A 24,285-nucleotide genomic window follows, 5' to 3' on the forward strand; every position below is an offset into this window, starting at 1 on the left:
TCTCTCACACACACACACACACACACACACACACTGATTGCCACTGCAGGAGAGGGGAGGAGAGGGAAAGCTGTCAGTGCAGGAATCAAAGCAAACAGAACAAAAATGGCTGTTCATAATGTTTGTCTGCAGGATTTCACAAGTAACTGAATCACTGAATCGATTGCCCCAACCAAAAATGATCCTGTGTGGATCTGAATCATTCTCTTTTTTTTCTCTGAGGTCCGGTGTATGTTTCTTTGAATCCTTTATCTCATCTGGTGTTTAAACATCTTATAAATTGACAGGTGAAATTTCGTCTTTCTGAATTCGTCAGTTTCGGTGTCAGGTGAAAGCAAAGATGTGTAAACCATCCTCATCTCACCACCTGAAGGTGTGGAGTCACTTTTAAAAGACACACACACTGTGTTGACTTATGGAGCAAATATATGTTCACTCTGTTGCTGCACACATGTTCCATTGTGTTTGTTCATCCTTGTCTAGTTTCAGGGAAAGAGGACAGCAGGTTTAAGTGTTAAATTGTAACAACAACAAAAAAATAAATGAAAAATATTAAGATGATATCTGAGTGTTAGCTGGATGAATTGCTTGCTGAAAAAAAGTGCCGTCTTGACTGCTGTCGTTGGCCAACAACTGGCCTCCCAATCTTTACCATGTATTCTCCCACAGTGTTGAAACTGTAGAAATTGAGATTTAAAGGTTGAAAAAGGAAATACTTTAGCAAAGTATTTTCCATGTAATTTGTTTTTATGTAGTAGGTGTATGAATGAACCATTTAAACCTGCTTTTGTCTGACGACGTGTCTGTTGTGTACAGCTGAGCCACTTCACGCCTGAATACGCGCTGATATGCAAATCTATACACTTGGAGATGTGTTTGTTGCTTCGAGGACGTTTATTTATAGTTGTGACTGTTTCTGTAAAGTTTCCCTGCTGCAGCTGTGGTCTCTAAGGTGCAGAGAAAAGCGGGAAGTGGCTTTCTAAACATGATGTGTTTAGAAACTTCAGGAAACTGAAAAGCCATCAGAGCTCAACTGATAACACAAGTTTGCGGTGTGTTGACTTGAATTGGTTTTCTGCCAGATGTTCTTGGATGCCTGTGCTTGGACTCAAAAGCCAACAGATCCCTCAAAAGCAGTTTTTCACAAGCGCTCTCCCTCTTATGTTCAGTTTTGGTTCTGGCTCTTATATGATCTCGTTGCAACTATCATATCTATCGAATCGCTGATGAAAGTGAATTATCAATGAAGAGACAAATTCTGAAAAGATTCATAAAATTTTTTTATTTACATAAAATCAAAGTGAATTTCTGTATTATTCAACACAACAAAATGTGTTCATGTAAGCAACTGTTCTTGCACCTTAATGTTTCTACATGTGACAGAGAAATCCCTTTTCAGTATCTCAGTTAATTTTTACATGCTTTTTTGTTCACATATAGAATAAATTCTTCCATCTATTTGGATTGCAAATGAAGTCACCTGTGTGTGTGTAGCCGTCTGACCCTTCATTGTTTGTTCATCTGAAAAAAAAAAAAAAAAAGACAAGAAAATGTCAGGCTGAATTCATGGTACAAGTCTCACTTATGCCATTACACCTATGTCTCTTCCATTTGCCTTTATTTATCTTCTACCAGCCTTTATTACAGTCTCATACCATGACTATTCAAAGCAGAAAAACCTGGAAAATCTAGCATGCTGACAAATACAGAAAAAGCCTCTATTTACCTTGACCAGGCTGAGTATTATGTTGTAGAAGAGTGAGGTTATGAAGAGAAATATGAAGGTGGATGTTGTGGACCACAGACTGCTAAACTCATCCTCCCCACTTCCATCATTTATGAAGTCGGTATCAGTCAATGGAGAGTTACATTCTAAGAAGAGGAAGGTATAAATGGTTAGTTGCTGTGCATGTGTGTGTGTGTGTGTGTGTGTGTGTGTGTGTGTGTGTGTGTGTGTGTGTGTGTGTGTGTGTGTGTGTGTGAGTCCTGTCTATCCAGCACAGTAAACATTATTCATTCTTTGCTGCTACTTGTGGACATTGATTCAGTTAAACAGTTATTCAGGACTGCAGACTGAGACAGACCGATTAAGTGATTCTTCGAGCTTCTCTTTCCTTTTCTTTGTTATTGATGAGAACATTACAAACGTGACTCCATGCAACATTTATTTAAGACAGTCGACACACTTCTCGAGCTGTTAGACAATGTGACAAACAGTCAAGGACAAACAAAACTAAATCTATATGTCCTACAATCACAAAGATTTATGACACAGGTGCCCATGTCAGGCAATACACACAGACAGAATGACACACTAGCACAGAACACCACATTTATGGACGCTATTTGTCACATTCAGGCACTTTACCCATTTGAGACACTGATCGTGTAATCTTTGTTGAGTCATGTCTGTCTTTGACCCAGGCGTGACAGTTGAACTGCCTCATTGAATTCCACTTTGCCATGCTGATTTGGTAGATGCTTCCCACTAAATTGCCATTTTCAGGCTTCGATGTTAAAGCCATGCCTTCTTTATAGTCGCTGTTGTTGGAGCCATTCATTTCTGTCCATTTAATGTCGTAATCTTCCTTCTTAGTAGAGTAGACCAGACAAAACAGCATCTTCTTATCATTGCTGGAGATGACGGGAGCATAGATATCCATTGTGAAAGTCACAGGAGCAGGAGTTTCTGTGCCAGGACTTGGACTGGTAGAAACAGGCTCTGAACAGGTGAAAGAAACAACAAAGTCAACCCATGTGACATTGATTGACCTATAATGAGCAAATATCTATATGGTTGGCTCAAAGGAAACATTTATCAATCAGACAGGAAGAGAAAATCATCACAATGTGAGGATATAAATATATTGCTGAAGAGATAGATAACATGATGAATAAGGGAACACAAGTCGACACATTTCACACATTAGGAAATCAGACGGATGTTAGCAAAATGGAAAATCACATACTTGAAATTTGGATGTTTTTCATCTCGCCAGTATGATTTACTGAACATGTAAAAGACTTCAACGAATCCCAGTCAGATTGTGGTACTTTGATCACACTGACTGCTGTGTATTTGTCGCGATGCACCACAGGATATTGCGTTGACGTCGGGGTGGCGCTGTCAGCATCAGTCCAGTGGAAGGTTAGACTGTTTGGGGAGAAGTTGTGTGCAAGACAACCAAGAGTGATATCTCCAGACCAGGGACCGCACTGAACCAAGCTGAACAGAGTTGGTGCTGTGGGTGAATCTGTGAAAGAGTTTTATGAGTTTAATTTCAAGAGGAAGAAAGAAGAAGAAAGAAAGAAAAAGCAAATGTTTTATTCACCAAAGAAGATGAAACACATTATGACTAACTGAATTTTTCAACCTCAGCAAAATAAACAAGAACAAACATCTTCAGTGTTAAAATTCATAAATCAATCAAACACTTCAACAAAATAGTTCACGTTAGAAAATATTGTTTCATGCATTTTATTTTATATTTTATAGTAAGTGTGCTTGTCTAAGGTAGCTATTTAATCACTGCATTATCCGCAGTAGATTCAGGTCAGTGTGCTGCCACTTCAAAGAAGTAACGAGTTCCAAAGAAGCGGATTGATGAGATCCTCTGTTGGCATCTTTCACAAGTGTCTAAAACACTTTTTCTGTGCCACTGATCCAAAGCTATCGTTTTAACCAACTGCACACCGACCTGAATCTACCACAGGGAATACACTACCTACGCAAGATTAAACAATCAAACAATATGAGCTACGGCTTTAATAATAAGTCATTTAACAAATGATTATTATTACAATAGTCACCTTCAAAAATGTATAGCACGCTAACATGCAACATGTGTTTGCGAGCTAAAACTGAAGAAAGAAATGTTTTTATGTAAATTCTTTATATTCATTTATATTTGTCTTTAAGTACAATTGGTGTCTTATATCAAACACAAAACATCATTATTTCGAGGAATGATGTTCTTACTATAGTAAATCCATTCATCCATACTTAGTATTTTTTTCATTTCTTCTTTTTGCTTTCGAGTAAACTTTACGAAGCAATACGGAAAAATCACAAATGAAAAAAAACAAAACAACCAACAAAACAAGTTGAAGCCGTAATATAAGTGATTATCAATTTGACCTCCAGCGCAAATACATATATTTGAACCTGTTAAGATGAAGTGTGTCAGTTTGACATTGCCCATCAATGATCAAAATAAATGGCCGACTGGTTTTGGTTGTTTTAAACACGTATAATAAAAGCTCCCTGCATTTAAATAAACTATAAAATATATTTTAATGCACTCACACATAATGTTTTTCAAAAAAGGATGATCTGAAATACTTTGAAAATGAAATTGTGAAGTTAAGAATGCAAACAGTTTCAGTAACAATCACAATCCAGCTGAATAAAATGTAAATGCTAATTCTACAACACAGCCGCATCAGAAAGTTATTATACGTTTTTTTTTTTTTTTGGTTTTTTGAACTTTCTTTGTTTTATCAGTACAAACTTAAGCAAGAAACGTTGGTTTCTGTCTATACTCACTTTTCAACTTAGAAAGAAACTGATCACAGAAAGTTTTGAGTAAAAATGTTGCTTACCTGACTGCACTGTGACATGAGTCCCTTTGCCCCAGTAGTCAAATGCATCACAGTGCTGCTTCTCCATTCACTGCTTGAACAAAAACCTGGAGCACCAGGCAAAGAGTGCGAAAGCTGAAAAAAAGTCTGAAATGCTTAAAAATGCTGGTCTATATGAGACCTAAGTGTCAATGTGTTTGTGTTGATGCTTTATCGGCCCTTAAATTTAAGATTTAGTGGAATAAAACTGTGAACTATCGGTGAGCATCAACGATGAAAACAAACTAAACTTTTAAGTGTTAAATTGCTCAATGTGAAAAATGAAAATGAAAATGGTTTTTACCTCATATTGCAATAATCTTCTCATTTTATTAGTCAGAGACATTGCTGAATGTAAGATTTCTGCTCTGAGGTTTTTGTATGGATGTGTGTCACAGTGAGCCACCCAGTACACACTGAAAAAACCTCATACAAAAACAAGACACTGAAGAGAGTAAGCGGTGTGTGCGTGTGTGTGTGTGTGTGTATGGGGGGGGGGCACTAAGATAGATGATAGATAGATAGGATAGATGACAATCAATAAAACTCTATTTGAGGTTTTAAATCTGAAATGCACTTCATTTTGTTTTTTTACCACTAAAATCTAATATAAGCTGTCTATGAATCACATTAAACGTACTTTAAAAGTAGTCAGACATTGGCTATTTCAGTCCTCAATATTGAATAAAACTGTTCCTTAATTTGATTAAAAATCTCAATCACTCAAAATACAAACAATTTAATTCAAAGGGTTTTGGTTGTTTGCACTGGCGACCTATCCAAAGTCATTTTACAATTATAATACATTTCACAATCTAACCAGAAGGATACAAAAGTCACATCAGTTTCATGATATTAAAAACTTGAACAGTTTATTGATTATTCTGACTTTTTAGTCAGGAAAAAAACATTCATTTCAGTGATGATAATCATAGAGAGGAGGACCAGAAAGAACGAAAGCTGTTGATAATGTCATTGAATGATTAATGTGTTCATTGATCACAGAGACTCAGAATTTTTTCTTGCCCATAATTTTCTTTATTTAATTTTGTTGCTTTCACTGTCTGTATGCTTCAGTCACACTGTTGATGGGTTTGTGTTCAGGTCTGCTGCTGTTTGTGTCACTGTGGGTGACGTACACAGTAATACACAGCAGAGTCTTCAGGCTGCAGATTCTGTCCTGTTATTGTAACTCTTCCAGCAGAAGTCTCTCTGCTGTAGCTGAACTTGTTCTTCAGGGCTTCATTTTGATAAAAGTCTCCTCCTCCCCACCGATGACAAATCCAGTCCATCGGCTTTCCTTCACGCTGTCTGATCCAACCTGTTGCGTAGCTGTTATCAGTCAGAGAATAACCAGAGACCTGACAGGTGATGGTCAAAGACTGTCCAGGCTGAACAACCTTTGAGTCTGGCTGGATGAGATCAATACTGTACACACCTGTGGAAACAGAAATCAGCATTATCTCCATCAGTCATCTGAATGTTGACTGTTTCTAAAGTGTTTATTAGTGTGAATCCACTGAAAGCTCCTCACAGGATCCAGCTGCCAGCAGCTGTATCAGAAGCACAGAGAACATGGTTGATGTTGAAGCTGAACTGATGTGAGCTCTTCTGTCCTCTCACTGACACACAGACACACACTTCACTTCTTTATGAGGAACCTTCATTTGCATGTTGCTGAATATTAAAGTTTCTTCTTTGTGAAAACTGAAGTAGATCATATATAGAGGAAGAAGTCGTGTGTTTCCTGCAGATAGCTGAAGCTTTTTTGGTCGTACATAAAGCTCATTAAAGATCTCTTCAGATGACGTAGACCAGCTGAGTTCTTAGTTATTCAGGTTTCCATTTTTAGATCTATTTCTGAGAATAAATGAACCAACGCAAAGTTTGTTGTTGTTGTATCAAATCTTACATTGGAAACAGTTTTTACATCAAATGTACAAACTTAAAGCTTAAAACTTTTCACTGAGGTGATGGTTAAAATATTATTTCATTACAGAGACAGAGGCCAGAAGGTCAAAGGTTAAAATATTAAATACAATTCAATCCAATATTATTATTGGAGGATGTTGTTGTTCTAGTGATTCCCATCAGAGTAAAGAATGAAGATTAATATTTCTACGTTGTGTTTGTAAAACTGTGTTATTTTGTATAAATGATACTTTCTGGATGTTTAATTACACTGAGAATGGTTTCAGCAGAGTGCTGTGTTGATGTTGTGTTCTCTATGATCATTGAAGGTTTTTGTACAGCTGATCAACCAGCTCCAGTCACTGTGAGTGTCTGGCACAATAATAAACAGCAGAGTCTTCAGTCTTCAGACGGTCCATCTGCAGATACAGCTGCTGTTTGCTGTTGTCTCTGGAGATGGTGAACCGGCCCTGGACTGACTGAGAGTAAGATTTGCTGCTGCCACCATTATCAATCCAGGCAATCCACTCCAGTCCTTTTCCAGGAGCCTGTCTGATCCAGTTCATCCAGTAGCTGCTGAATGTGAATCCAGAGGCTGAACAGGTCAGTCTGTGGGATTCTCCAGGTCTTTTAACTGCTGGTTCAGATTCTGTCAGAGTCTGACCATCAACACCTGTAGAAAGAAAAAGATCATAGAGTCAGCTGTTTGAAGCTGCTACCATTTCAAACTAAGAATCAGAGAAACTCTTGACCTGCCCAGCAGAGAGTTAACAGCAGCAGTCCTGTCCTGTAGTCCATCATGTTAAACTGTGTGTCCACTGTCCTCTGTCTTCCTCTCTGCAGTCAGATAAGTAGAGGTGGAAGACATCTGAGTTTTGCATGGACTCCTCCTCACAGGGAGCAGAGAGGTGGACTGGACTGTGACTCCACTTTGTGTTTTGTTAAATCATTGAGGAGAATTTGGTGATGACAACTTTGAAGTCATTCATTTGATGGTTTTACAAACAATGTGTTTGAATCTTTTCCATGAAAATATCAGTCACAGTGTTTTCTCCTCAGCACCTTCTGGTTACATTTTGAAATGACATTTTGTTTGTAATTAATACAAATCAAGTCACTTTCATCATATTAGAAACTATAATTATAATTATAATTATTCATAATTCTGACTTTTTGATGAAGAAACATTATTTTTCAGTTATTTTCAATTCTTCAATTGTGAAGACAGCCAGAAAGAACTAAAGCTGTTGATACTGTCATGAATGATGAATCTGTACATTGATCACAGAGAAATTGAACTTACATCCAACAATTCAATGAAATCAATAATAATATAGACCTTTTGGAAAATGAAATGTATTGTCATTATGACTTGATGATTACGACAGTTGATCATGATATTTAATTATTTAATATAGGTAAAAATAAAACTTTCTAATTCCCTGTCCTTCTGATTGTAACTTTATTCTATTAAAGACTCGTGTGATTCGTAATAACTTTGAGATTTCATCTGAAATGGATTTAATAAAGAAAGTGTTTACTCACAAACACCCTGAAAAAAACATTATTTTAGTGCTGAATATACCAAATAAAAATTCTGACATTGTCTAATATTATAATTAATAATAGAATTCAGATGATCAGCTCATATTCTCTATAAATGACTTTCTATTCAGTCAGTTCTTCTCAGTGAGCTGGTGTGAAACCATCAGTGGTCTGAGGGCTCCTCCTCTGGTGGCTTCATGTATCAAGTGTTCAGGCACTGAGGGCTTTTTGTTCAGGTCTACTGATGCTTTGTGTTATTGTGAGTGTCTGGCACAGTAATACACAGCAGAGTCTTCAGGCTGCAGATTCGGTCCATTTAGAGTCACTCTGTTGTTGGAAGAGTCTAAGTCGATGCTGAACTTGTTCTTCAGTGAATCTTTGTAGAATGAGGTGCTGCCTGCTCTCATTCCAATCCACTCCAGTCCTTTCCCTGCAGGTTGTCTGATCCAAGCTGTGTAGTAGCCACTAACAGAATAAGAGACCTGACAGGTGATGGTCAGACGTTGACCTGGCTGAACAGTCTCAGAGTCTGGCTGTGTCAACTGTTCACACTTCACACCTGTTAAAGAGGAAGAAAATCATTTTGTTTTTCATCAATTCCAAACACAGAAATGTTGAGTGAGACAAATCCAGAGAGACTCACAGGATCCAGCTGCCAACAGCAGCAGCAGAGCTACAGAAAACATGGTTTATGGTGAAAGTGATGAGCTGTGAACTCCACTGACAGTCTGATGGGAAGTTTTTATAGCTGAGGAACAAGGAAGGTCCCTGAGTTTGCATAGAAACAAACATATCTGGAAGTAGGAGGATGATATCATGAAAGAAGCTTCCACAAATAAAATTATTTTATGTGCAGAATAAAAAAAAAAAAAATCCAGTGAATAATGTGATTTTACTTCAGATTGAAATGTAACATTTTCAAATTGTCCATGTTAACTTTTCCATCTGTAAATACGACAGAAATCATTCTGTATCACAAGCTTTGTCATCTGACTGAAGAATAAATCAATGATGAGCTCGTGTAAGTTGGAAAACTTGTAAGTCAATTAATTTCCAAAAACTTGAATGTAAATGATGATTTAATGGTGATGATGTGCACTCACGGAAACAAAAGGAACAAATGTGATGTGTTTTTCAGTCCAGGGCTGAAGTGTCAGTCAGCTGGGATCAATAACAACAGCAGATATCAGTGTTTCCTTTTAGGTCCAAAAGACACAGAAAGTTGTCACTGCCTGACCTCTAGTGGTTTGAAAACACAAACTCCAACATCATTATGAACTGAGCCATGAATAACTTTTAATGTGACATCATTTCCAGGCATAAGTTTGTATTTCCACATAATCAAAATATTGACGCTATTTAACGCAGTTTTTTTCATTCTTCTATTATTATTATTTTATTTGTATTAGTAAAATAAATATATTTTTATTTTATTTTTACTTGGAGATGCCAGCTGTGATTGGCTCCAGCAGCCACCACACCCTGATGGAGAAGGGGTTGAAAACTGTCGTAGGAACGCTGTTCAGGTTGCAGGAACGTGTCGGCCTGTGAACGTCCCCCCACAGAACTGGGTCAGCTCCTCGGTCACATGTTGGTTCCTGAAGTCTGTTTTGCCCCAAAGCCCCTTTATGGCACGGTCTTAAGCAGCTGCTGTTTTGTTTTTGGTTTGTTTATTTGTTATTAGGATCCCCATTAGTTGTCCACCAAGGTAGCAACTAGTCTTCATTGGGTCCGTCACCACAATAAATACATACAAAGTATAAAATAAAATAATATATACAAGAAACAGTCAACACTAAAATATAATGAAGAGGGGAAATAGTAAGAATAAAACAATAATATACTCTCAATCGGAAACTTTAAGAGACATTCAAAAAGAAGTGTTAACAAAAAAAAGTTCTTAGAATGATTTTAAATCATCTGACATTGTGAGCCCTTTTTGCAACAGAAGGCAATCTGTTCCACTGACCAGCAGCTCTATACAACGCTGTCCTCTGCATTGTGCAGGTTCTAGCTGCTGGAACAATGATGTGGTCAGTGGCTTGTTGCCTTGTGGAATAACTGTGCCTTTCATGGACATACGTAGATCTAGAATACAAGGGCTCAGGCTTCATCCTTTTACAGATATTAGAAGAAAAGATGAGAAGATTTTTCAATAATCTTTTCTCAACATGTAGCCAAGAGAGAGTTTGATGCATATAGTCAATGCTGGTCCATGATGGACAGCGAAGGGCCGGTCGCACAGCTTTGTTCTGCAATATTTAAAGCTTATCAATATGTTTCTTTGGAGCACAGGACCATATGGCTGAACAATAATCAAGACGAGATAATACTAATAACGGTATAACTTGTTGAATTGAAAAGTCGGTCATAAAGTAGGCGCATCTTCTAATAACAGAAACAGCCCTACCCATTTTGGTCACTATTGTCGTAAAAGTTAAAAAAAAAAAAAACAATATAGAGGACCAAGGCAACTACCCTGTGGAACATCATAATCTAGTCTGATCGTAGAAAACTGCCATTGAAATACACAGACTGAAATCTGTTAGTTAAATAACTCTTCATCCATCTAAGAGCACAACCTGTAAACCCATGTGCAGACAGTTTCTCCAGCAGTACACCATGATCTATCAAATCAAAGGCTGTGCTAAAATCTAAAAAGACCGTACCAACATACTTTTGTGCATCAATTTGAAACAGCCAATCATCAGTCATTTGCACCAATGCAGTGGAGGTAGAATGACTATCTTTGTAGGCATGCTGAAAATCAGAACTAAGGTTAATATTTGTAAAATATTTCAAAATTTGAACAAATATAATTTTTTCCATGGTTTTACTGAGAACAGGTAACATACTGATCAGTCTACTGTTGGAGCCACTAAAAGCCAGCTTACTATTTTTAGGTGGGGGTATAACCTTTGCCAATTTCCAAGCTTCTGGAAATAAACACTCCTTTAAGCTCAAATTGAATATATGACAGACAGGCTCAGCAATATATTCCATCATAGTAGATAATAATTTTCCATCAACAAAATCTGAACCCAACTGCTTGTAATTTTTTACAAAACTCAAGATTTTTCACTTCTTGATGTTATTTAGAATGAAATGAGAAGGTGCAGTTTTTATGTTTCATTATTCATTATATTCATTATATTGAATCAGTTCCATTCAGTTGTTACTATCACTGGCAAACTAGGTCTGTTCAATATATTTTGTCTTATTTGGTTCACTTTGTCAATAAAAAAGTCATTGAAATAATTGGCTATTTCAACCGGCTTAGTTAAAAAATTTCCACCAATTTCAATAATAGCGGAATCATTATTTAGAGATCTTCCCCATATGTTGTTAAACACTTGCCGGAGTTGTTTGTGGGTGTGTGTGTATAATTATGTGTAAAGTGATATTTTTATGACATTATAACATTTTTTTCACAACACTTTTTACAAATTAAAATGAAAGCTCATGTATTTTTAATGATCCGTCACTTCAGAACATGAAATAAGGGAGGAAGGTTTTTGTACAGCTGATCAACCAGCTCCAGTCACTGTGAGTCTCTGGCACAATAATAAACAGCAGAGTCTTCAGTCTTCAGACCGTCCATCTGCAGATACAGCTGCTGTTTGCTGTTGTCTCTGGAGATGGTGAACCGGCCCTGGACTGACTGAGAGTAAGATTTGGTGCCACCACTGCTGCTAATATATGCGATCCACTCCAGTCCTTTTCCAGGAGCCTGTCTGATCCAGTTCATCTCAAAGCTGCTGAATGTGAATCCAGAGGCTGAACAGGTCAGTCTGTGGGATTCTCCAGGTCTTTTAACTGCTGGTTCAGATTCTGTCAGAGTCTGACCATCAACACCTGTAGAAAGAAAAAGATCATAGAGTCAGCTGTTTGAAGCTGCTACCATTTCAAACTAAGAATCAGAGAAACTCTTGACCTGCCCAGCAGAGAGTTAACAGCAGCAGTCCTGTCCTGTAGTCCATCATGTTAAACTGTGTGTCCACTGTCCTCTGTCTTCCTCTCTGCAGTCAGATAAGTAGAGGTGGAAGACATTTGAGTTTTGCATGGACTCCTCCTCACAGGGAGCAGAGAGGTGGTCTGGACTGGACCATAACCTGGAGAGTATTAATCCCCACTGAGAGAAAAGACTTCAGATGCTGGATCTTGTGACTTGAATCTTGTTTCTTTCGAGAAAAAAGGTATTTGTCTCATAAAATTCGACATGGTGTTGAAATTAATATCAAAACATTTCCTCTCTTTACTGTAATTGTGTTGATTAATCATGACTTGACTTACTTTTGATTCGGCATGATTTAAAGATTTATATCTTAGTTTGTGGGAAAATAATTTATTTCTATAGTTTATTCTCTGTAATTAGGTCCTTGTGCTGTTAATAACATTAATTGTTTTTACAGACTTCATGTTTTTTTTATTCTTTTTGTATCTGCATGAGTGTGCGGTTTGCTATTGATTTGTTTATTTGTCTCGATACAATAACATAACAGAAATAAATATATTTTGTTTGAATGGTTCTATTTTTAACTATTTCATCCTCAACAGAAATATTTAAATTATTTCAAAACTATAACAGTTTGACCTGACTGGTGGTTGGTTTGTGGAAATACATGCAATGAAATATTAGTGATAATGATATCAAAGTATTCAAATTGAATCAAATTGAAGATATTGCACCGAATCATACCAGCTACATCAAAGGACTTTACATTCAGAGCACGTCCAGACCAAACTCTTTATGGATTTGTTTAAGAGACCCAACATATCCCTCCAAGAGCAAGCACAGCAAACATTACAGTGTATTATTCACTGTTATGACTGTTTAAGACTGTTTCCCTCTTTACTGTCACAGTGAGCTGGTGTGAAACCATCAGTGGTCTGAGGGCTCCTCCTCTGGTGGCTTCATGTATCAAGTGTTCAGGCACTGAGGGCTTTTTGTTCAGGTCTACTGATGCTTTGTGTTATTGTGAGTCTCCGGCACAGTAATACACAGCAGAGTCTTCAGCCTGCAGATTCTGTCCTCTTCCAGCAGAAGTGTCTCTGCTGTAGCTGAACTTGTTCTTCAGGGCTTCATTTTGATAAAAGCCTCCTCCTCCCCACCGATGACAAATCCAGTCCATCGGTTTTCCTTCACGCTGTCTGATCCAACCTGTTCCGTAGCTGTTATCAGTCAGAGAATAACCAGAGACCTGACAGGTGATGGTCAAAGACTGTCCAGGCTGAACAACCTTTGAGTCTGGCTGGATGAGATCAATACTGTACACACCTGTGGAAACAGAAATCAGCATTATCTCCATCAGTCATCTGAATGTTGACTGTTTCTAAAGTGTTTATTAGTGTGAATCCACTGAAAGCTCCTCACAGGATCCAGCTGCCAGCAGCTGTATCAGAAGCACAGAGAACATGGTTGATGTTGAAGCTGAACTGATGTGAGCTCTTCTGTCCTCTCACTGACACACAGACACACACTTCACTTCTTTATGAGGAACCTTCATTTGCATGTTGCTGAATATTAAAGTTTCTTCTTTGTGAAAACTGATGTAGATCATATATAGAGGAAGAAGTCGTGTGTTTCCTGCAGATAGCTGAAGCTTTTTTGGTCGTACATAAAGCTCATTAAAGATCTCTTCAGATGACGTAGACCAGCTGAGTTCTTAGTTATTCAGGTTTCCATTTTTAGATCTATTTCTGAGAATAAATGAACCAACACAAAGTTTGTTGTTGTTGTATCAAATCTTACATTGGAAACAGATTTTACATCAAATGTACAAACTTAAAGCTTAAAACTTTTCACTGAGAGGTCTCAAACTCTGATGGTTAAAATATCATTTCATTACAGAGACAGAGGCCAGAAGGTCAAAGGTTAAAATAAGAAATATAGTTCCTATCAATACTATTGTTGGAGGTTGTTGTTGTTCTAGTGAATCCCATCAGAGTAAAGAATGAATATTAATATTTTTACTTGTGTTTGTAAAACTGTGTTATTTTGTATAAATGATACTTTCTGGATGTTTAATTACACTGAGAATGGTTTCAGCAGAGTGCTGTGTTGATGTTGTGTTCTCTATGATCATTGAAGGTTTTTGTACAGCTGATCAACCAGCTCCAGTCACTGTGAGTCTCTGGCACAATAATAAACAGCAGAGTCTTCAGTCTTCAGACCGTCCATCTGCAGATACAGCTGCTGTTTGCTGTCGTCTCTGGAGATGGTGAACCGGCCCTGGACTGACTGAGAGTAAGATTTGCTGCTGCCACCAGTATCAATCCAGGCAATCCACTCCAGTCCTTTTCCAGGAGCCTGTCTGATCCAGTTCATCCAGTAGCTGCTGAATGTGAATCCAGAGGCTGAACAGGTCAGTCTGTGGGATTCTCCAGGTCTTTTAACTGCTGGTTCAGATTCTGTCAGAGTCTGACCATCAACACCTGTAGAAAGAAAAAGATCATAGAGTCAGCTGTTTGAAGCTGCTACCATTTCAAACTAAGAATCAGAGAAACTCTTGACCTGCCCAGCAGAGAGTTAACAGCAGCAGTCCTGTCCTGTAGTCCATCATGTTAAACTGTGTGTCCACTGTCCTCTGTCTTCCTCTCTGCAGTCAGATAAGTAGAGGTGGAAGACATCTGAGTTTTGCATGGACTCCTCCTCACAGGGAGCAGAGAGGTGGACTGGACTGTGACTCCACTTTGTGTTTTGTTAAATCATTGAGGAGAATTTGGTGATGACAACTTTGAAGTCATTCATTTGATGGTTTTACAAACAATGTGTTTGAATCTTTTCCATGAAAATATCAGTCACAGTGTTTTCTCCTCAGCACCTTCTGGTTACATTTTGAAATGACATTTTGTTTGTAATTAATACAAATCAAGTCACTTTCATCATATTAGAAACTATAATTATAATTATAATTATTCATAATTCTGACTTTTTGATGAAGAAGAAACATTATTTTTCAGTTATTTTCAATTCTTCAATTGTGAAGACAGCCAGAAAGAACTAAAGCTGTTGATACTGTCATGAATGATGAATCTGTACATTGATCACAGAGAAATTGAACTTACATCCAACAATTCAATGAAATCAATAATAATATAGACCTTTTGGAAAATGAAATGTATTGTCATTATGACTTGATGATTACGACAGTTGATCATGATATTTAATTATTTAATATAGGTAAAAATAAAACTTTCTAATTCCCTGTCCTTCTGATTGTAACTTTATTCTATTAAAGACTCGTGTGATTCGTAATAACTTTGAGATTTCATCTGAAATGGATTTAATAAAGAAAGTGTTTACTCACAAACACCCTGAAAAAAATATTATTTTAGTGCTGAATATACCAAATAAAAATTCTGACATTGTCTAATATTATAATTAATAATAGAATTCAGATGATCAGCTCATATTCTCTATAAATGACTTTCTATTCAGTCAGTTCTTCTCAGTGAGCTGGTGTGAAACCATCAGTGGTCTGAGGGCTCCTCCTCTGGTGGCTTCATGTATCAAGTGTTCAGGCACTGAGGGCTTTTTGTTCAGGTCTACTGATGCTTTGTGTTATTGTGAGTGTCTGGCACAGTAATACACAGCAGAGTCTTCAGGCTGCAGATTCTGTCCATTTAGAGTCACTCTGTTGTTGGAAGAGTCTAAGTCGATGCTGAACTTGTTCTTCAGTGAATCTTTGTAGAATGAGCTGCTGCCTGCTCTCATTCCAATCCACTCCAGTCCTTTCCCTGCAGGTTGTCTGATCCAAGCTGTGTAGTAGCCACTAACAGAATAAGAGACCTGACAGGTGATGGTCAGACGTTGACCTGGCTGAACAGTCTCAGAGTCTGGCTGTGTCAACTGTTCACACTTCACACCTGTTAAAGAGGAAGAAAATCATTTTGTTTTTCATCAATTCCAAACACAGAAATGTTGAGTGAGACAAATCCAGAGAGACTCACAGGATCCAGCTGCCAACAGCAGCAGCAGAGCTACAGAAAACATGGTTTATGGTGAAAGTGATGAGCTGTGAACTCCACTGACAGTCTGATGGGAAGTTTTTATAGCTGAGGAACAAGGAAGGTCCCTGAGTTTGCATAGAACCAAACATATCTGGAAGTAGGAGGATGATATCATGAAAGAAGCTTCCACAAATAAAATTATTTTATGTGCAGAATAAAAATATTTCCAGTGAATGAGGTCATTTTGTTTCAGACTGAATTGTAACATCTTCAAATTGTCCACATTAACTTTTCCATGTGAAAATATAACATAAATCATTCTGTATCACAAGCTTTGTCATCTGACTGAAGAATAAATCAATCATGAGTTTTTGTAAGTTGGAAAACTTGTAAGTCACTAAAAATTATTTCCAAAAACTTGAATGTAAATGATGATTTAATGGTGATGATGTGCACTCATGGAAACAAAAGGAACAAATGTGATGTGTTTTTCAGTCCAGGGCTGAAGTGTCAGTCAGCTGGGATCAATAACAACAGCAGATATCAGTGTTTCCTTTTAGGTCCAAAAGACACAGAAAATTGTCACTGCCTGACCTCTAGTGGTTTGAAAACACAAACTCCAACATCATCATGAACTGAGCCATGAATAACTTTTAATGTGACATCATTTCCAGGCATAAGTTTGTATTTCCACATAATCAAAATATTGACGCTATTTAACACAGTTTTTTTCATTCTTCTATTATTATTATTTTATTTGTATTAGTAAAATAAATATATTTTTATTTTATTTTTACTTGGAGATGCCAGCTGTGATTGGCTCCAGCAGCCACCACACCCTGATGGAGAAGGGGTTGAAAACTGTCGTAGGAACACTGTTCAGGTTGCAGGAACGTGTCGGCCTGTGAACGTCCCCCCACAGAACTGGGTCAGCTCCTCGGTCACATGTTGGTTCCTGAAGTCTGTTTTGCCCCAAAGCCCCTTTATGGCACGGTCTTAAGCAGCTGCTGTTTTGTCTTTGGCTTGTTTATTTGTTATTAGGATCCCCATTAGTTGTCCACCAAGGTAGCAACTAGTCTTCATTGGGTCCGTCACCACAATAAATACATACAAAGTATAAAACAAAATAATATATACAAGAAACAGTCAACACTAAAATATAATGAAGAGGGGAAATAGTAAGAATAAAACAATAATATACTCTCAATCGGAAACTTTAAGAGACATTCAAAAAGAAGTGTTAACAAAAAAAAGTTCTTAGAATGATTTTAAATCATCTGACATTGTGAGCCCTTTTTGCAACAGAAGGCAATCTGTTCCACTGACCAGCAGCTCTATACAACGCTGTCCTCTGCATTGTGCAGGTTCTAGCTGCTGGAACAATGATGTGGTCAGTGGCTTGTTGCCTTGTGGAATAACTGTGCCTTTCATGGACATACATAGATCTAGAATACAAGGGCTCAGGCTTCATCCTTTTACAGATATTAGAAGAAAAGATGAGAAGATTTTTCAATAATCTTTTCTCAACATGTAGCCAAGAGAGAGTTTGATGCATATAGTCAATGCTGGTCCATGATGGACAGCGAAGGGCCGGTCGCACAGCTTTGTTCTGCAATATTTAAAGCTTATCAATATGTTTCTTTGGAGCACAGGACCATATGGCTGAACAATAATCAAGACGAGATAATACTAATAACGGTATAACTTGTTGAATTGAAAAGTCGGTCATAAAGTAGGCGCATCTTCTAATAACAGAAACAGCCCTACCCATTTTGGTCACTATTGTCGTAAAAGTAAAAAAAAAAAAAAAACAATATAGAGGACCAAGGCAACTACCCTGTGGAACACCATAATCTAGTCTGATCGTAGAAAACTGCCATTGAAATACACAGACTGAAATCTGTTAGTTAAATAACTCTTCATCCATCTAAGAGCACAACCTGTAAACCCATGTGCAGACAGTTTCTCCAGCAGTACACCATGATCTATCAAATCAAAGGCTGTGCTAAAATCTAAAAAGACCGTACCAACATACTTTTGTGCATCAATTTGAAACAGCCAATCATCAGTCATTTGCACCAATGCAGTGGAGGTAGAATGACTATCTTTGTAGGCATGCTGAAAATCAGAACTAAGGTTAATATTTGTAAAATATTTCAAAATTTGAACAAATATAAGTTTTTCCATGATTTTACTGAGAACAGGTAACATACTGATCAGTCTACTGTTGGAGCCACTAAAAGCCAGCTTACTATTTTGAAGTGGGGGTATAACCTTTGCCAATTTCCAAGCTTCTGGAAATAAACAATCCTTTAAGCTCAAATTGAATATATGACAGACAGGCTCAGCAATATATTCCATCATAGTAGATATTAATTTTCCATCAACAAAATCTGAACCCAACTGCTTGTAATTTTTTACAAAACTCAAGATTTTTCACTTCTTGATGTTATTTAGAATGAAATGAGAAGGTGCAGTTTTTATGTTTCATTATTCATTATATTCATTATATTGAATCAGTTCCATTGAGTTGTTACTATCACTGGCAAACTAGGTCTGTTCAATATATTTTGTCTTATTTGGTTCACTTTGTCAATAAAAAAGTCATTGAAATAATTGGCTATTTCAACCGGCTTAGTTAAAAAATTTCCACCAATTTCAATAATAGCGGAATCATTATTTAGAGATCTTCCCCATATGTTGTTAAACACTTGCCAGAGTTGTTTGTGGGTGTGTGTGTATAATTATGTGTAAAGTTATATTTTTATGACATTATAACATTTTTTTCACAACACTTTTTACAAATTAAAATGAAAGCTAATGATTTTGTAATGATCCGTCACTTCAGAACATGAAATAAGGGAGGAAGGTTTTTGTACAGCTGATCAACCAGCTCCAGTCACTGTGAGTCTCTGGCACAATAATAAACAGCAGAGTCTTCAGTCTTCAGACGGTCCATCTGCAGATACAGCTGCTGTTTGCTGTTGTCTCTGGAGATGGTGAACCGGCCCTGGACTGACTGAGAGTAATATTTGCTGCTGCCACCACCACTGCTAATGGTTGCGATCCACTCCAGTCCTTTTCCAGGAGCCTGTCTGACCCAGCCCATCCAGTAGCTACTGAATGTGAATCCAGAGGCTGAACAGGTCAGTCTGTGGGATTCTCCAGGTCTTTTAACTGCTGGTTCAGATTCTGTCAGAGTCTGACCATCAACACCTGTAGAAAGAAAAAGATCAGAGAGTCAGCTGTTTGAAGCTGCTACCATTTCAAACTAAGAATCAGAGAAACTCTTGACCTGCCCAGCAGAGAGTTAACAGCAGCAGTCCTGTCCTGTAGTCCATCATGTTAAACTGTGTGTCCACTGTCCTCTGTCTTCCTCTCTGCAGTCAGATAAGTAGAGGTGGAAGACATCTGAGTTTTGCATGGACTCCTCCTCACAGGGAGCAGAGAGGTGGTCTGGACTGGACCATAACCTGGAGTATTAATCCCCACTGAGAGAAAAGACTTCAGATGCTGGATCTTGTGACTTGAATCTTGTTTCTTTAGAGAAAAAAGGTATTTGTCTCATAAAATTCGACATGGTGTTGAAATTAATATCAAAACATTTTCTCTCTTTACTGTAATTGTGTTGATTAATCATGACTCACTTTGATTCAGCATCATTTAAAGATTTATATCTTGTAGGAACATAATTTATTTCTATAGTTTATTCTCTGTAATTACGTCCTTGTGCTGTTAATAACATTAATTGTTTTTACAGACTTCATATTTTTTTTATTCTTTTTGTATCTGCATGAGTGTGCGGTTTGCTATTGATTTGTTTATTTGTCTCGAGACAATAACATAACAGAAATAAATATATTTTGTTTGAATGGTTCTATTTTTAACTATTTCATCCTCAACAGAAATATTTAATTATTTCAAAACTATAACAGTTTGACCTGACTGGTGGTTGGTTTGTGGAAATACATGCAATGAAATATTAGTGATAATGATATCAAAGTATTCAAATTGAATCAAATTGAAGATATTGCACCAAATCATACCAGCTACATCAAAGGACTTTACATTCAGAGCACGTCCAGACCAAACTCTTTATGGATTTGTTTAAGAGACCCAACATATCCCTCCAAGAGCAAGCACAGCAAACATTACAGTGTATTATTCACTGTTAGGACTGTTTAAGACTGTTTCCCTCTTTACTGTCACAGTGAGCTGGTGTGAAACCATCAGTGGTCTGAGGGCTCCTCCTCTGGTGGCTTCATGTATCAAGTGTTCAGGCACTGAGGGCTTTTTGTTCAGGTCTACTGATGCTTTGTGTTATTGTGAGTGTCTGGCACAGTAATACACAGCAGAGTCTTCAGGCTGCAGATTCTGTCCATTTAGAGTCACTCTGTTGTTGGAAGAGTCTAAGTCGATGCTGAACTTGTTCTTCAGTGAATCTTTGACATCTCCATCCCTACTCATCCACTCCAGTCCTTTCCCTGCAGGTTGTCTGATCCAAGCTGTCCAGTAGCTGTTAACAGAATAAGAGACCTGACAGGTGATGGTCAGACGTTGACCTGGCTGAACAGTCGCAGAGTCTGGCTGTGTCAACTGTTCACACTTCACACCTGTTAAAGAGGAAGAAAATCATTTTGTTTTTCATGAATTCCAAACACAGAAATGTTGAGTGAGACAAATCCAGAGAGACTCACAGGATCCAGCTGCCAACAGCAGCAGCAGAGCTACAGAAAACATGGTTTATGGTGAAAGTGATGAGCTGTGAACTCCACTGACAGTCTGATGGGAAGTTTTTATAGCTGAGGAACAAGGAAGGTCCCTGAGTTTGCATAAAATCAAACCGTCATATAGTAGGCGCATCTTCTAATGACAGAAACAGCCCTACCCATTTTGGTCACTATTTTTGTAAAAATTAAAAAAAAAAAAACAAAAAAAAAAACAATAGAGGACCAAGGCAACTACCCTGTGGAACACCGCAATCTAGTCCGACAGTAGAAAAACTGCCATTGAAATACACAGGCTGAAATCTGTTAGTTAAATATCTCTTCATCCATCTAAGAGCACAACCTGTAAACCCATGTGCAGACAGTTTCTCCAGCAGTACACCATGATCTATCAAATCAAAGGCTGTGCTAAAATCTAAAAAGACCGTACCAACATACTTTTGGGCATCAATTTGAAAAAGCCAATCATCAGTCATTTGCACCAATATAGTGGAGGTAGAATGACTATCTTTGTAGGCATGCTGAAAATCAGAACTAAGGCCACTAAAAACCAGCTTATTATTTTTAGGTGGGGGTATAACCTTTGCCAATTTCCAAGCTTCTGGAAATAAACACTCTTTTAAGCTCAAATTGAATATATGACAGACAGGCTCAGCAATATATTCCATCATAGTAGATATTAATTTTCCATCAACACAATCTGAACCGAACTGCTTGTTATTTTTTACAGAACTCAGGAGTTTTTTTTATGTTTCATGATAACTTTTTAAATCAGTTCTATTGAGTTGTTACTATCACTGGCAACACTAGGTCTGTTCAATATATTGAGTCTGATTTGGTTCACTTTGTCAATTAAAAAGTCATTGAAATAATTGGCTATTTCAACCAGCTTAGTTCAAAAATTTCCAGCAATTTCAATAATAGCGGAATCATTATTTAGAGATCTTCCCCATATGTTGTTAAACACTTGCCAGAGTTTTTTGTGGGTGTGTGTGTATAATTATGTGTAAAGTGATATTTTTATGACATTATAACATTTTTTCACACATTTTTTACAAATTAAAATGAAAGCATGCAACTTTTTCATGATCTGTCACTTCAGAACATGATTAAGGGAGGAAGGTTTTTGTACAGCTGATCAACCAGCTCCAGTCACTGTGAGTCTCTGGCACAATAATAAACAGCAGAGTCTTCAGTCTTCAGACCGTCCATCTGCAGATACAGCTGCTGTTGGCTGTCGTCTCTGGAGATGGTGAACCGGCCCTGGACTGACTGAGAGTAATATTTGCTGCTGCTACCAGTATGAATCCAAGCAACCCACTCCAGTCCTTTTCCAGGAGCCTGTCTGATCCAGCCCATGGGGAAACTGCTGAATGTGAATCCAGAGGCTGAACAGGTCAGTCTGTGGGATTTTCCAGGTCTTTTAACTGCTGGTTCAGATTCTGTCAGAGTCTGACCATCAACACCTGTAGAAAGAAAAAGATCATAGAGTCAGCTGTTTGAAGCTGCTACCATTTCAAACTAAGAATCAGAGAAACTCTTGACCTGCCCAGCAGAGAGTTAACAGCAGCAGTCCTGTCCTGTAGTCCATCATGTTAAACTGTGTGTCCACTGTCCTCTGTCTTCCTCTCTGCAGTCAGATAAGTAGAGGTGGAAGACATCTGAGTTTTGCATGGACTCCTCCTCACAGGGAGCAGAGAGGTGGACTGGACTGTGACTCCACTTTGTGTTTTGTTAAATCATTGAGGAGAATTTGGGGATGACAACTTTGAAGTCATTCATTTGACGGTTTCACAAACAATGTGTTTGAATCTTGTCCATGAAAATATCAGTCACAGTGTTTTCTCCTCAGCACCTTCTGGTTACATTGTAAAATGACTTATTGTTAATATGTTAATATTGTTGAGTTAATACAAGTCAAGTCAAATTCATTATATGAAAAGTTTATTGAGTATTCTAGCTTTTAATTGAAGAAGAAATATTATTTTTCAGTTATTAATATTATCATGAAGACGACCAGAAAGAACTAAAGCTGTTGATACTGTCATTAATGATGAATCTGTACATTGATCACAGAGAAACTGAACTTACACCCAACAACTCAATCAAATCAATAATGATATAGACCTTTTGGAAAATGAAATGTATTGTCATTGTTATTGTTTGATAATTATGACAATTTATATTTGCATTAAATGTCATTCCAGGAAAAAATTCATTATTGAATATTGTATTTATTCTATTAAAGACTTTGTGATTCATAATAACTTTGAGATTTCATCTGAAATAGATTTACTAAAGAAAAAGTGTTTACACATACACACACCCTGAAAAATGATTATTTTTGTGCTAAATATACCAAATAAAAATTCCTCTGTGGTTTAATATTATTAAAATTAATGACAGAATTCAGATGATCAGATCATATTCTGTATAAATGACTTTCTATTCAGTCAGTTCTTCTCAGTGAGCTGGTGTGAAACCATCAGTGGTCTGAGGGCTCCTCCTCTGGTGGCTTCATGTATCAAGTGTTCAGGCACTGAGGGCTTTTTGTTCAGGTCTACTGATGCTTTGTGTTATTGTGAGTCTCCAGCACAGTAATACACAGCAGAGTCTTCAGGCTGCAGATTCTGTCCATTTAGAGTCACTCTGTTGTTGGAAGAGTCTAAGTCGATGCTGAACTTGTTCTTCAGTGAATCTTTGTAGTATGAGGTTTGTCCAACACGTGCAACTCCAATCCACTCCAGTCCTTTCCCTGCAGGTTGTCTGATCCAAGCTGTCCAGTAGCTGCTGAGAGAATAAGAGACTTGACAGGTGATGGTCAGACGTTGACCTGGCTGAACAGTCTCAGAGTCTGGCTGTGTCAACTGTTCACACTTCACACCTGTTAAAGAGGAAGAAAATCATTTTGTTTTTCATCAATTCCAAACACAGAAATGTTGAGTGAGACAAATCCAGAGAGACTCACAGGATCCAGCTGCCAACAGCAGCAGCAGAGCTACAGAAAACATGGTTTATGGTGAAAGTGATGAGCTGTGAACTCCACTGACAGTCTGATGGGAAGTTTTTATAGCTGAGGAACAAGGAAGGTCCCTGAGTTTGCATAGAACCAAACATATCAGGAAGTAGGAGGATGATATCATGAAAGAAGCTTCCACAAATAAAATTATTTTATGTACAGAATAAAAAAAAAATCCAGTGAATAATGTGATTGTACTTCAGACTGATATGTAACATTTTCAAATTGTCCATGTTAACTTTTCCATGTGAAAATACGACAGAAATCATTCTGTATCACAAGCTTTGTCATCTGACTGAATAATAAATCAATGATGAGCTCGTGTAAGTTGAACAACTTGTAAGTCACAATTATTTCCAACAAATTGAATGTAAATGATGATTTAATGGTGATGATGTGCACTCATGGAAACAAAAGGAACAAATGTGATGTATTTTTCAGTCCAGGGCTGAAGTGTCAGTCAGCTGGGATCAATAACAACAGCAGATATCAGTGTTTCCTTTTAGGTCC

The 24,285-nt window shown here is 37.5% G+C and overlaps 2 protein-coding genes and 7 gene segments (V, D, J or C); all 9 read right to left on the reverse strand.

The window, feature by feature from the left end:
• LOC115047998 (uncharacterized) overlaps nucleotides 1–24,285 on the reverse strand; it is a 65,712-nt gene that overhangs the window by 35,020 nt on the left and 6,407 nt on the right.
• LOC115048001 (Ig heavy chain Mem5-like) lies at nucleotides 1,268–22,351 on the reverse strand. Its single transcript, XM_029509287.1, has 7 exons — nucleotides 22,302–22,351; nucleotides 21,913–22,222; nucleotides 4,603–4,652; nucleotides 2,970–3,254; nucleotides 2,369–2,722; nucleotides 1,727–1,872; nucleotides 1,268–1,521 (listed from the first exon to the last, which is right to left on the reverse strand). The coding sequence occupies exons 1-7, from the start codon at nucleotides 22,348–22,350 to the stop codon at nucleotides 1,507–1,509; spliced, it is 1,209 nt and encodes a 402-aa protein (XP_029365147.1). The 5' UTR covers nucleotide 22,351; the 3' UTR covers nucleotides 1,268–1,506.
• Nucleotides 5,659–6,235, reverse strand: LOC115048020 (Ig heavy chain V region MC101-like). The segment is given in 2 exon segments: nucleotides 5,659–6,058; nucleotides 6,155–6,235. Coding segments are annotated over 2 exon segments (360 nt in total).
• On the reverse strand, nucleotides 8,331–8,791 carry LOC115048037 (Ig heavy chain V region 5A-like). The segment is given in 2 exon segments: nucleotides 8,331–8,635; nucleotides 8,720–8,791. Coding segments are annotated over 2 exon segments (348 nt in total).
• On the reverse strand, nucleotides 11,558–12,148 carry LOC115048017 (immunoglobulin heavy variable 3-48-like). The segment is given in 2 exon segments: nucleotides 11,558–11,931; nucleotides 12,011–12,148. Coding segments are annotated over 2 exon segments (363 nt in total).
• On the reverse strand, nucleotides 12,915–13,531 carry LOC115048036 (Ig heavy chain V region MC101-like). The segment is given in 2 exon segments: nucleotides 12,915–13,354; nucleotides 13,451–13,531. Coding segments are annotated over 2 exon segments (348 nt in total).
• On the reverse strand, nucleotides 15,641–16,101 carry LOC115048038 (Ig heavy chain V region 5A-like). The segment is given in 2 exon segments: nucleotides 15,641–15,945; nucleotides 16,030–16,101. Coding segments are annotated over 2 exon segments (348 nt in total).
• LOC115048050 (immunoglobulin heavy variable 3-7-like) lies at nucleotides 20,215–20,794 on the reverse strand. The segment is given in 2 exon segments: nucleotides 20,215–20,642; nucleotides 20,727–20,794. Coding segments are annotated over 2 exon segments (336 nt in total).
• LOC115048032 (Ig heavy chain V region 5A-like) lies at nucleotides 22,779–23,796 on the reverse strand. The segment is given in 2 exon segments: nucleotides 22,779–23,640; nucleotides 23,725–23,796. Coding segments are annotated over 2 exon segments (351 nt in total).

This window comes from Echeneis naucrates, chromosome 8 (assembly GCF_900963305.1).
Source record: "Echeneis naucrates chromosome 8, fEcheNa1.1, whole genome shotgun sequence".
In the NCBI taxonomy this organism is placed as follows: Eukaryota; Metazoa; Chordata; class Actinopteri; order Carangiformes; family Echeneidae; genus Echeneis; species Echeneis naucrates.

Bases quoted from the DNA above. Each gene is read 5' to 3' on its own strand.
- LOC115048001 (XM_029509287.1), bottom strand. From the start codon at position 22,350: ATGATGGACTACAGGACAGGACTGCTGCTGTTAACTCTCTGCTGGGCA. The intron at 4,653-21,912 runs GTGACTGGAGCT...GAAGCAGCACTG, and splicing joins TATTGTGCCAGAGACTCACA to TGATGCATTTGACTACTGGG. The intron at 1,873-2,368 runs GTAAAGTGCCTG...TCCTCTTCTTAG, and splicing joins ACGATCAGTGTCTCAAATGG to AATGTAACTCTCCATTGACT.